This window comes from Berghia stephanieae, chromosome 1, assembly GCF_034508935.2.
Source record: "Berghia stephanieae isolate SIO BIC M18660-M18661 chromosome 1, UCSD_Bste_1.3, whole genome shotgun sequence".
Taxonomy (NCBI): Eukaryota; Metazoa; Mollusca; class Gastropoda; order Nudibranchia; family Aeolidiidae; genus Berghia; species Berghia stephanieae.
Window position 1 is genome coordinate 48,017,807 of NC_088360.1, and position 12,481 is coordinate 48,030,287.

Sequence of the window (12,481 nt, forward strand, 5' to 3'; positions counted from 1 at the left end):
TTAGTGAGAATTACTCATAAACCTGGATGGCAAAAAAAAAACAGATACAAAGACCTGAGTGAGGCCAACTTCGTTCTATCTATAGTACAAAATACCTTTCTGGGAGCATACATGTCGAGGTGTCGTTGTGCCGTTCTGTGGGTTCGAACCCTGGGCCTTATTTAGAAATGTCGCGTTATGAGTCCAAGACCGTTACTTACACCACAGCAATACACACACACACACACACACACACATATATATATATATATATATATATATATAATATATATATATATATATATATATATTAGATATTATCTAATTCGTCTGTAGTGTTTCATTCATCCTGTTTTGTTGATAAAGGGGAACCCGAAACGTCCATTTTATCTGTTTTCGTAATTGAATTGAAGCTTAAATTCAATTTCACATTCTTATTTATTTCTTTTTTTAGGGTCACATTACGGCAGTGTGAAAATGAACACGGTGAGCAATCACGTTTTATTTTTAATTTCTTTTTATCTACATCCTATTTATTTTTTTATACTCAATGGCACGGATGCTGTACATCCTAATACGTACACTGATAGTGACCTCGAATTAACGTCAATTATATTATCGCTATCAAGCAGAGGACTTTATCGAGACCTTTCCCATCGTCATTCCCTTTTCATGGTGAAATTTGTACTTTACCTACGATAGGAATGACATCATTCGTCTGGACTACCACAAAATCCAACCTACATAAACATAAGATATATCATAGGTACGTAGTTTAAAAAATACGTATTTAAAAATTTGGCCAGATGACTCGTCCTAGCAAATATCGATCGATTTAAATGACTCTCGTCTTGGCAAAGACTCTCAAACCTGGGCCTTCTCGAAGGCCCAAGTTTGAGATTTTTTACTAATATCAGAGTCAGTTGAATCGACCGATATTTGAAGGACGAGTTTTCTGGCCAAATTATTAAATACGCCTTTTTCCAGAGTACCACAGCTATCTGGTTAACTACAGATTACTATAAGAGACTGGACAGGAAGATCTATTTCAGTCAGTGGGAAATCCATTTAGCGATGACTAATAAGGAATTATAATTCTGTTTTGTGGTTACCAGTAGTACTTTCCCGGATCTCATAGTATTAGTAGCTTGATAATTCGGAGAAACTGTTCACCGCATAGTTAATTTTAGATTATATCTTCGCTTTCATTGGCTGCTCTAGAACTTGCCCATTGAGTGGATTTCGTATAAATATATCTGGTTTTTTTCAGTTATTGATATTGTTTTGTTAAGGTCGTTCTACTCCTCGGTTTGGAAAGAACTCTGAGAAAAAATAACAATTGCATCAATAAACAATATTACACTGTGAACTATTTTTAAAAATCATCTTTAATTGTCTTCATAATTCATATTTGTTACTAAATTATTCAAGATGAAAGGCTTTTTGTCAACCCGTAGGGCTCTCCATTCTCTGAAAGCAGGAAAACAGGTAAAAACTATTATTATTATTATTATTATTATTATTATTATTATTATTATTATTATTATTATTATTATTATTATTATTATTATTATTATTATTATGATCATTATTATTATTATTATTATTATTATTGTCATCGTATGTTGCACCTAAAGAAATGTATGATAAATCTGGTGCATTCATTAATCTGCATGGTTTGCTAGGTTAAGAAGCCAGCTCCCCAAAAGCCAAGGTTTTTTTTTTAGCATGGCCAAAAAAGTAACAAAAGTGCAATAGATAGATTAAATCCAGAATATTGCGTATAGTCCATTTAGATCTACATCATTTTGTAAGGACATATCATATCTAACAAAGAAGGGATTTAATAATGATAAATGCATTGGCTGTTATCCCAGTTTGTAACCCCAGATTTATAAAGTAGGAGATGTTCTTCGCATGTCATTAAATGATTCAATAGAAAAACTACATTTCAATTCACATTGTTTTAAATTCAGTCTCCGAAAACGTAAGAAAAGAAAATGTCAATGCGTGGGCAAATATTTTTTCTAATTTTTTTGATAATACAAATGTGATCATAACATAATATAACACCATTCGATTTTTATCTCAGTTTGAAAGATAAAAAATTATGATTATTGGATATACATGCCGAATGTAATCAGCTCAGTTTGCGAGTGTATGACTTGATGTTAGATAGTCTAGATAAACGTTCAGCCATTTATTTGAACGCAATCCTTTAAAACTCTTGGTGTTATGTTATGGCTCATCTGCTAACTCATTGAGACATTTTTCTCTAAAATTATCGGAGTCTAATTTAAAACGTAGGTGTTTGGCCTGAAAAAAGTGGATTTAGGGAATAAAAGATGTCGTCTTTTCTCCTTTTGTGATAATTGTGCTGAAGTGACCCTAATAGTACAAACGAATCGAAGTATTTGTGTATTGAATATAAAAGTAGGGACACTATTTGATGTGAAATAACTACCATTTATTATCAAAACGCCATTTCTCATTCTAGCCAGAAAACTGTTTTTCTATATATCGATCGTTATAAATGTTAGAACCAGAGACTTCATAAACCTTTTGGAAGTAAAGAGTCTTAGGAATTTTTGAAGGTCATTTTAATCGATTAATATGAAGAGAAAAGTTTTCTGGTCCAAAAGTAATGAGGGTCTTGGTAAAAGTTTGCTGACGCATTCTGATCTTTTAAAAATCACACTTTAATTATTTTGTATGGGGGGGGGGGGAGGGAGGGAGGGGGCGGGGCAGATAACTCATCTTTCAAATATTAGGAAGTCCCAGGTTTGAGAGTTTTTGACAGGATGGGGGTCATTTTAATTGATCCATATTCGAAAGACGAGTATGTTGGCTAATTTTTTTTAAATGTTTTTGTTCAGGTTTCGACAGTACGATAGATGATTTAAGGCCAAACGGGTGTTGTAAAGTAAACACGAATTTAATGTTTGAATTACTTCATGCTTTTTTCTCTAGTTGATTTGGATTTTCATTGTGTTGGAAGCAGGGGGGGGGGGGGAGGGGGGATTTAAGTACAGGTCTCCAAAAAAGGTCTCCAAATTCGTGTCAATATAAGATCAATGGGAGAAATGATGTAATCAGACAGTTAGAAGGAAAGACATGGGAGAGGGAGAAATTATCTGATTTCAGTATTTCCATGTTTCATTAAGACTGTTTAAAAGGACCTCATTATCATTTACTTCAATAGAGAATTAGTTCATCTAGTGAAGCGGTAATAACGATACAGCCTAGACAGTAAACTTTCAATTCCGTTCGGCCATCGAATCAAATAAAAGGTTGGCGGCTCAAAGAGCTGGCCGCCCTAGCAGATGGTCGCCAAAGCAAATTCGAAAGCGTCTCTTGACTATATTTTGATATTATCATTGATATATCATTTGATTGACAAAACGTTCGGCTAAAATAGATTGGACTGGATTAGACCTGCCTTTAGCGATTAAGCTAGGCGACTTATATTAATGGATGACTTATGTTCTTTGTTTTTGCCTCTCGTCCTTGTCGTGGTTGTTTTCAATAATGGAGGCCTCGAGATGTAATCATGAATAGAGAATTAGGATATAATCTAAAGTCGTGGTTGGAGTTGTTGATATAAGGGGTTGTTGTGTTAAAATAAGGTCATTAATCGAAACGCCTGCTACGGGTTGAAAATTTTGTTGTAATTCGTGTTTGTGGTCTTTTCTTTGCAATGATATCCTGATTGGAAATGGAAGATACAATGAAATAAAATGTGCTCTCAGCATCGTATGTTGTTATGTGATTTGGATGCAATTCATTTTACTCTTTTCAAAGCTAGATGTCTATACTTTATTATAAATTAAATGTTTTAATCGCTTTTTTTGTACAGAGTCAAATCTTGCAAAATTGATGTGTTCGCAGTAAGTGTGCATTTACGGTAGGGTAAACTGTGATAAAAAAATAGTTTCTTTTTTTATCCCATCTAATGTTGAGCAAGCATCCTAGCTGTTTTTAACAAATTATAGTTCTTATCGTCTGAATCAAGCACTGTATTTCAGTTATAAATTATGTCAGCATCATCTTTAGGTTGTACCAAAGTGCACTTGTTTACATAACTGATAACCTAAAATGGCATGGCCTCATATTGTTGTAATGGAAATACTTTAAAACCAAGGCAAAATATCATCCATTGCAACAATGTTAAATCAATGCCCATAATTGGGTTCTGTTTTCAGACCTGCTTATCGTGTTGTACCAATGCTTACATTTCTTGACGAAGATCTTTTTTCTTTGTTGTCAATAAGCTATACGTTCTCTTTCTAGAAACCCCCTTTGTGTTATCAAAGACAAATCCAAGTTATCACTATTTTAATTTGACAACTCATCTTTAGTAAAGCAGACTTCAGAGCACATGCTTGTTATCGCTTCAAAAAGAGTACCTTTTATTTAATTTGTCTCGAAATCAACATTTAATTGGAAATACTTTCAAACCAACCCAAAATATTGTCCATTGTGAACGTTGGTAGGGTGCATAGCAATGCGATAAGAGCGTGTCATGTCGACATTGAGAACAGCAATGCCAAATTATGTCATTCTATTTTTAGAACATCAATACTCTAGTTTTTCAATGACACACTTTTAAAAAAATATAGAATAGATCAATCACGTGTATAAGAGGGAAATCCTCCAGAGAGGAATAAAAGCACGTTTTCCCAAGGAAAATGACCCGCAATACATGATTAGTGTGTACATAGCTGTAACTATCGTGCAAGAGAGGTAACCTAACTTAATCTCGAAATCAGCATTACATCAACAAACCCCCACTTCAGTGGGTGTTCTTAATGTTGAGTTTAAATTTCAACACGGAAATTGATTCGAGTTAATTGTTGATAATCCAATTGCTTGACATGTAGTTTGAATAACAATACCATTCATTCAAGACTGTTGTCTCAGAGTCGATGCTTTTATAAATGGTGTTAGTGAGTTTTGTTCACTTGTAGAATTCATTCCAAATGGTAGCCAATATTTAATAACGTTTATTGTATGTTGAACCGTAGCTATCGTTAACGTATAACCTGGCACTAGAATCCACATGGACTTCTCTTATGGCGTCATTTTTTAGGTTTGTGCAGCTCCTAGTGAGTTGTTGTTTTAGAGCTCAATGAAACAACTGATCCCATTGGTTGAACTATTGAAAATAACTTTCGATTTGTTATCTTTTGTGGCCAAAGACTTATCTTTTGACGTCTTTTTTTTTTTTTGGTCAGTGTCAGGCTAAAAGTTAACGATGGCTACGGTTGAACACGTTAAGTTTGGCGGAATTAAAGCAGGAGGTATAGGAACATTCGTTGGATAATCAAAAGTACATATCGGTTCTTTGATTAAATATGATCGATCTAAAATTTGAAAGAGAAGTGCAGGAGTAGATTGATAGTAATCAGCGTATTTTATGTGTGTGATAAGGTTTTATTTCAATTGTTTTACGTCGACAGTTTACGTTCGCACTGATTTTACATTGTTGGAGTTTAAAATTTGTTCTGTATGGATATATTCTCATAGACATAATCACGCTACAACTCAATGATTCATACATCTGATCAAACCAGGAAAATGGATGAATGTGATTTTAGTTATTGACAAATTGAGAACATGATCCGAGTAATTAAAGAGATGATCATCGTTAGCTTGTGAGTTATTTACAGGGATAAAAATAACTCATGTAATAAATCCAACACCGTGAAAGAATGCTATACTATTCCATCCCGCTCATTGGAAAACCTTATCATTTCTTGGTAAATACATTATCGGTGAATAACTCTTTGAACGCGTTGAATAAAAAAATTATTCAACAATTGCAGAATATTTTCGCACATTTTATTGGTGTGAAATAATGTGTAAAAGACAGCTGATTGGCAAATATAAATAACCTTTTGTTTTGCATGAATATAAAGCCAAGGTTTTTAGTTTTGGGCCAAATTGCCATTCAAGCAGGAGAAAGACACAAATTGTGGTGAAGAGAACTACTACTAAAATACAATTTGGTTACAAAATATCCAATAATCTTACTTGTAGGGGTGGAATAAACGTATTCTTTCATTTCTTTGTATTTATTAAACTCGTTTATTCTTTATCGCGCAATAACACATACTCTCAAGCTCGTTGTGTTATTGGTCACGATAAAAATTACTCGTATAATAAATACAAAGAGATGAAAGAATCCTATAATGCTAGTAACTGAGCTAATAATGCGTACGTTCGTTTGTGCGTATGTGTGTGTTTGTGTGTGTGTGTGTGTGTGTGTGAGTGTGTGTGTTTGTAAATTTGAATGAGCGCCCGCTTGACTTTGACAAAAAAGCATTAAGTGTTAAGATATATATTTTTTTTTAATTTTAAAGAAAGTTTAATTCGCGGTATGTCAAATTCTTGGAATAAACATCGGGCATCGCAAAGCAACTTCGCTCTTTCGAGCGACCGATGTGGTCATTGTTATAAATTCATTTTGACGTTTGTATTTCATAATTTTTCAATTAGAACTGTCTACGAAGTGGACTTCCGGACTGTCATAACACTCTCTTTGCAAGATTACAATATTATTTTGGCAAGATCTGTTTTGTTGTATATTTATATCAAAGCGGACAATAACAATGCGGACAAACCAGTTAAGCAGGACCTATGGAAAAGTGTTGGTAACTTGTTCTAGACAAACTAACGAATCCATGACAATTTCCTGTCAGCAGTGTGTGCCAGGCAGCGTCTCAAGCTTTGGTCAGGATCTCAAAGATGACGGCAATCTTCAAAGGAAAGACAGAACTCCCACCGAAGACAACAGTGGTCAGTTTGCCAGGAAGGTTTCGACCTCTGCTGACACGACCGCTATTCAGAAACGAGGAGCCCAAACGTCTGCAGCAAGTGAGTAGCTTTACACTGAAATGCAATTTTGTGTTTGGGAAGATTGTTTTTCTCTTTATTTCGAATCATTTAGTGTAATTTATCTATTAAAAATTGATTCGGTTAAGCGCGTATTCAATTCTCAGCACCCAACCTAAGAGTTGGTGGCTACCATCTCAAGACCTCTAACAAAACCCTGTAACTTCTCTCAAGACTTCTGACAAAACAATGTAACTCCTCTCAAGACATCTCACAAAACCCTGTAACTTCTCTCAAGACTTCTGACAAAACAATGTAACTCCTCTCAAGACATCTCATAAAACCATATAACTTCTCTCAAGACTTCTGACAAAACAATGTAACTCCTCTCAAGACATCTCACAAAACCCTGTAACTTCTCTCAAGACTTCTGACAAAACAATGTAACTCCTCTCAAGACATCTCACAAAACCCTGTAACTTCTCTCAAGACTTCTGACAAAACAATGTAACTCCTCTCAAGACATCTCATAAAACCATATAACTTCTCTCAAGACTTCTGACAAAACAATGTAACTCCTCTCAAGACATCTCACAAAACCCTGTAACTTCTCTCAAGACTTCTGACAAAACCCTGTAACTCCTCTCAAGACCTCTGACAAAACCCTGTAACTCCTTTCTCTGTTGTTCAAGTGATCCGTGAGAACTCCCCCCCCCCCCCCCCTTTTTTTTTTTAAATACTATTGGAGGGAAACCCCCGAATACCCCCCCCCCCCCCATTCAACCCTAACTGAAGATACAGTAACCTGATGACACATAATATTTGCCATCACTTGCAATATTGAAACTGATGGAAACACAGTATGTAAAATTCACACAACATGAAACTATCTTAAATAGTAATGTTTATTGGACATTGCAACTACATACTAAGTGAAAGTGCATGATTGCTCAAAGATTAAGTAACATTGAAAAAGCGCTGTGAAACTACGAAGTCCTCTCCAATTACCTACAAGTTCGTCTCTTTCAGCTAAATGTAGAAAACGAATCCGTTGACTACATCGCAAAATATGAAAAAAATGTTGAATGAATGGGCATTACCCGACAATATGTAAACTTGCCGACTTTTGGAATGTTTTTGTATACTTGTTTTTATGTCTCGTTTTATTTTGTTTTGTTTTGTTTTTGTTTTTTGGGGGGTTATTTTTGGGAGGGGGAGGGGGCGAGTTGTCTTTTGTGGGGAATTTTTATTTTGTTTTGTTTGTTTTGTTCTGTTTGTGTGTGTGTGGGCTTTTTTGGTTTTTTAAATTTTTTTTTGGAGAGGTGGGGGGGGGGGGGCGGGTTCGTTTGGGTTTTTTTTAGTTTTGTTTTTTTGTATTTTTATGTTTCGTTTTGTCTTTTTGTGAATGTATAAAAATATTTTATAGGGTTTTTTATTTTTGTTCCGTTTCTTGATCTTATCTGTTATGATTTATTTTAAATATAATTTTGCTGCAGAAAGCAGGCTCATGTCTAGCTTTATAAGATGATGAAATGATGATGATGTTGTTGTTGTTGTTGTTGATGATGATGATGATGATGATGATGATAATGATGATGATGATGATGATAATGATGATGATGATGATGATGATGGAAGTGATGGTGGTGTTGGTGGTAGTGCTGCTGGTAGTGGTGGTGATGGTTGTAGTGGTAGTGTTGGCAATGGTAGTGGTTCTGGTGGTGGTGATAGCGATATTGTGGTCGTTGTTTTGAAGGTGTTCGTCGCGTCCAATAATTATCATTTTTCTTATTGCTCCTATTTCAGCAAAATTTAAGTCGAGTCTCCCAGCCTTGAGTGTGACGTCATGGATAGCTGACTTGGTTTCTCAAACCAGCCTGAAAGATCTTTCAGATGTGACTGTCCACCGCAGTAAACGAATGTGTTTGGACACCCTGGGAGTTGGAGTGTTAGGGTTTCAGTCAGACATTGCACAGACTGTGGCTTTGACATCCCTTTCTCTGGAAGAATCAAGACCCATTAGTGGCAGTGGACGCGGGGCTGTAATATGGGGATCCAGAAACCTGAAGACATGCCCAGCAACAGGTATGTTATTTATCATTCATTCAGACATTGTTCGTTTGTTCGTTTATTCCCTTTTTCATTCACGGATGTATGTGTTTTTGTTGTTTTTTAAATTTGTGATTTGAGGTTTAAATCGGTTATCTATCTGATGAACAAATGGCTGAAATCTAAAACAAAATGTCAAAAGCATTTTTGCCAATTGGTAGATTCACTTTTTTGGAGGGTTATGAGAACAGTTCATACTCCTGAGTGCTCCATACAGATCAATGACTTTTGGCGACCGTGATATTGGCAAACAACCAGTTTTGATTCAGCACACAGGATACAAAATTCCAAATACAATATTATTACGTATGTAGCCGCCACTATTCTTTTGTAATTTATATATTTCCTTTACTGCTATATTTGCATATTTTATTGTCACTTTTTTCTCTTGTCCTCAAATGTAGTGTGTATAAAAACAAATTGTCATAAACGTTCGCATGAATATTTCCTTTGCCTCTATATTATTGTCTCAATAACAACAATCCAATATAAATCATTACTTACAGCTGCTTTTCTCAATGGAGTGAGTGTTCATTCCATGGACTTTGACGACACCTGGAATCCAGCCACACATCCAAGCGGACCAACCCTTCCTGCTGTCTTAGCCTTGGGGGAGACCATGGCCTCGTCACTCCAGGACGTTCTGGTTGCCTACAATGTTGGCATACAAGTTCAAGGCCTACTTCTCCGCTCAGCTAACTCAGCTTTGAACATCCCATGGAGGTAATCATGTGTATACAATGTGCGGTCTGTTGTCTCAATCTAGTATTATGTCTGGGTGAACCAGACCTGAAAGTAATTTTTTTGCTAAAAACCATTGCAAGAGTTATAGCACAATACACTACGCTTTACACTATAGCAGACCCACTGACCCTATGATATGGGCGCTGCACTCCTTATAGCAAGCTGGAGCAATGTAGCAAGTTAATTCACATTCTAATTCTAATTGAGCTTTTTATAGGCACAATATACACTAAATGTGCTCAAAGCGCTTTACAAGGGGTCCCTGACCAACAGCAACATTTAACATTTAGGACGGGATATGACGCCTGTTAGGCGATGTTACAATGTTTTCGGACAGAGACAACGCTGTTAACGGCCAGGTACTCATTTTACACCAGAGTACGGTGAGAGAATGTGAGTAAATAGCCTTCTCCAATGACTCAACTATGCACCGAGCGAGGCTCGAACCCAAGACCTTCCGATCTGAAAGCGAGTGTCATACCACTAGACCACATAGTCGCACATTAAGCATGACATATATTCGTTAAGGTTTTAATTTTATTTCATAATCATTTTAACAATCTTTTTTTGTTGGTGTTGTTCCCACCATCAGATTTCATCCACCAGCCGTGGTCGGTGTGATGGGCAGCGCTGCTGCCTGTTCAAATCTCCTTGGTTTGAGTCCAATCAAAAGCCGCAACGCTCTGGGAATCGCTGCATCATTTGCCGGTGCCCCAATGGCCAATGCTGGTACAACAACCAAGCCCCTACATTCAGGAAAAGCAGCAAGGTAAATCAGAGCTTCTATTTTGATTATAACAGTAGCATTTATCTCAATTACCACAAAACCATTTTCTTACTCAAGATGTCAAAATATTAAAGCTACCTTTATCATGTTAGAAGATTTTCAACCAATAGGTGTCTCTAAACAATACAAACTGAACGGAGCTAACTTACGTTGGAACAACTGAAAGCATGGAAAGAGTTCCTCTATAAAACAATCGCCGTCGCTTAATCTGTTGACCTTGATTCATTCATGTGTTTGATTGCTTGTTTTTAGAGAGTGGATCAATTTGAACTTGGTAATATTTCAAATAAGACTGAAAATCATTCATATTAATAGATAAAAAAGATTCTAGAATCTCTGAGACATTTTAATTTCTCATTGACTGTAAATATTCTTGCCATTAAATAATTCCATTTTATCATGTCGTTCAGTGGCAATTCTATACAAAATAACGGAGTCTAAAACTGCGGTCTTAAACGATATGATTAGGTGGTTTTGTTTACTTTTGTTCTAAACGGTATCAATCTAGTATGACAGGTGTCATTATTTTTATTTTAATAAAACCTAAACTATCTCTGCTCAGTATTATGGTGAAATATTTTCATTATCATTTTTGTCATTCACATACAAACACAAATAACATAACACAAAGATAAAAGTAACACACACACATATATATATATATATATATATATATATATATATATATATATATATATATATATATATATATATATATAATGCACTTTTTACGTATGTCTGTTGACCCTGTAGATTTGGACTCGAGGCAGCTTTACTGGCAGAACGAGGCTTGGAAGGCAATGAGAAGATCCTTGACATGGCCACTGGTTTTGGAGCCTTTTATGACGACTTCGATCCTGAGGCTCTGATCAGAGGTAAGCTGAATTGAGAGCAACTGTGGATGAGAAAATAATTTTAGCTGAAAATGAGTTGCTTAGATAGTGGCAAAAATAATAGAGCGGTAGTTGCAGGAGCCATCTTTCTGATACAAATCGAGACATATCACCCAGTCAAATAATATAAAAAAATTAAGTCTTATTACTGAGTCAATGTCACCAAACTTTCAACAAGTTTCTTATACTAGGAGTAGTGACTATTCCATCTCGTTACTTTTAACTACATGCCCTTACAGAGAGAACGTCGACATACCATTGCGCATGCGTGTCTCTTATCAACTGAGGAAGTCTATCGTTTGGTTAATGAGATATTAATTTCGAAATGTTATAAAACACATACTTTTAAAAAATAAAAATATAACCAATAAACTTATTTTGATGAAAAGTTCACAGTGATGTGTTGCAAAGAATGAAAAATAATAAGGAATGCACCCAAGATTAAGATGACCCGCCGTCGTGAAATCACTGACTTCACGGTTCGGTAACTCAGCCTAAAAGATAGTTGAGAAACGATTTAACTGGTGCATCAATGTGAACTTTTCATTTATTTTATAAAATTAAGTATATAATAACATTTTTAAAGTGATATCTCAATTACCAAACGACATATATCATCAGTTGATAAGAGAGAGGCATGCGCAAGGCTATGTTGACTTTCTCTCTGTAAGGGCATGTCTTTTAACTCACTCAATCCCCTCTGCGCCGTCGGGTTCTTGAGGAAACCAGCAAGCAATCGTCAATGTTCTCGGTCTTTCGTTGCATGCTTTGCAGCAATACTTTTAATCTGAATTAGAAACTTTAGAAATGAAAACTGTAAACAGGTGGCACAAACCTTTTAAAGTTGCACGGAAGTGCTAAACATTAAGAGAAACAGTAATGTTCCTTTTATTATTATTTTTTTTGCCAGATTTTTGCTACACAACTAATTTGTTAGTGTTGGATTTGGTTGTATCTTGCTTCAATCCATAGAAATTCTATGATCATTTTTGGGAGATATTTTTATTCACGTAATTATGTCTATATGTCCACGTGCAGATCACTATGGAGCTGAAGAATTTTTCCTGCACAATCAGGATATTGCTTTGAAACGTTTTCCTGCACATCTTGGAATGCACTGGACGATTGATGCTGC

At 35.6% G+C, this 12,481-nt stretch overlaps 1 protein-coding gene across 2 annotated transcripts in view; it reads left to right on the plus strand.

Moving 5' to 3' along the window:
* Positions 1-1,056: 1,056 nt before the first annotated feature.
* Positions 1,057-12,481, plus strand: part of LOC144976625 (cis-aconitate decarboxylase-like) — a 15,796-nt gene continuing 4,371 nt past the window's right edge. Inside the window, exons 1-7 of one of the 2 annotated variants that reach the window (XM_078920925.1) lie at positions 1,057-1,467; positions 6,681-6,855; positions 8,620-8,898; positions 9,429-9,645; positions 10,259-10,435; positions 11,207-11,328; positions 12,385-12,481. The exon at positions 12,385-12,481 is cut by the window's right edge and continues 84 nt beyond it. In XM_078920925.1, the coding sequence (XP_078777051.1) occupies positions 1,411-1,467; positions 6,681-6,855; positions 8,620-8,898; positions 9,429-9,645; positions 10,259-10,435; positions 11,207-11,328; positions 12,385-12,481 (1,124 nt within the window). In that variant the 5' untranslated portion in view covers positions 1,057-1,410. The remainder of the gene's footprint in view (positions 1,468-6,680; positions 6,856-8,619; positions 8,899-9,428; positions 9,646-10,258; positions 10,436-11,206; positions 11,329-12,384) is intronic. The other variant, XM_078920932.1, reaches the window with a different exon arrangement.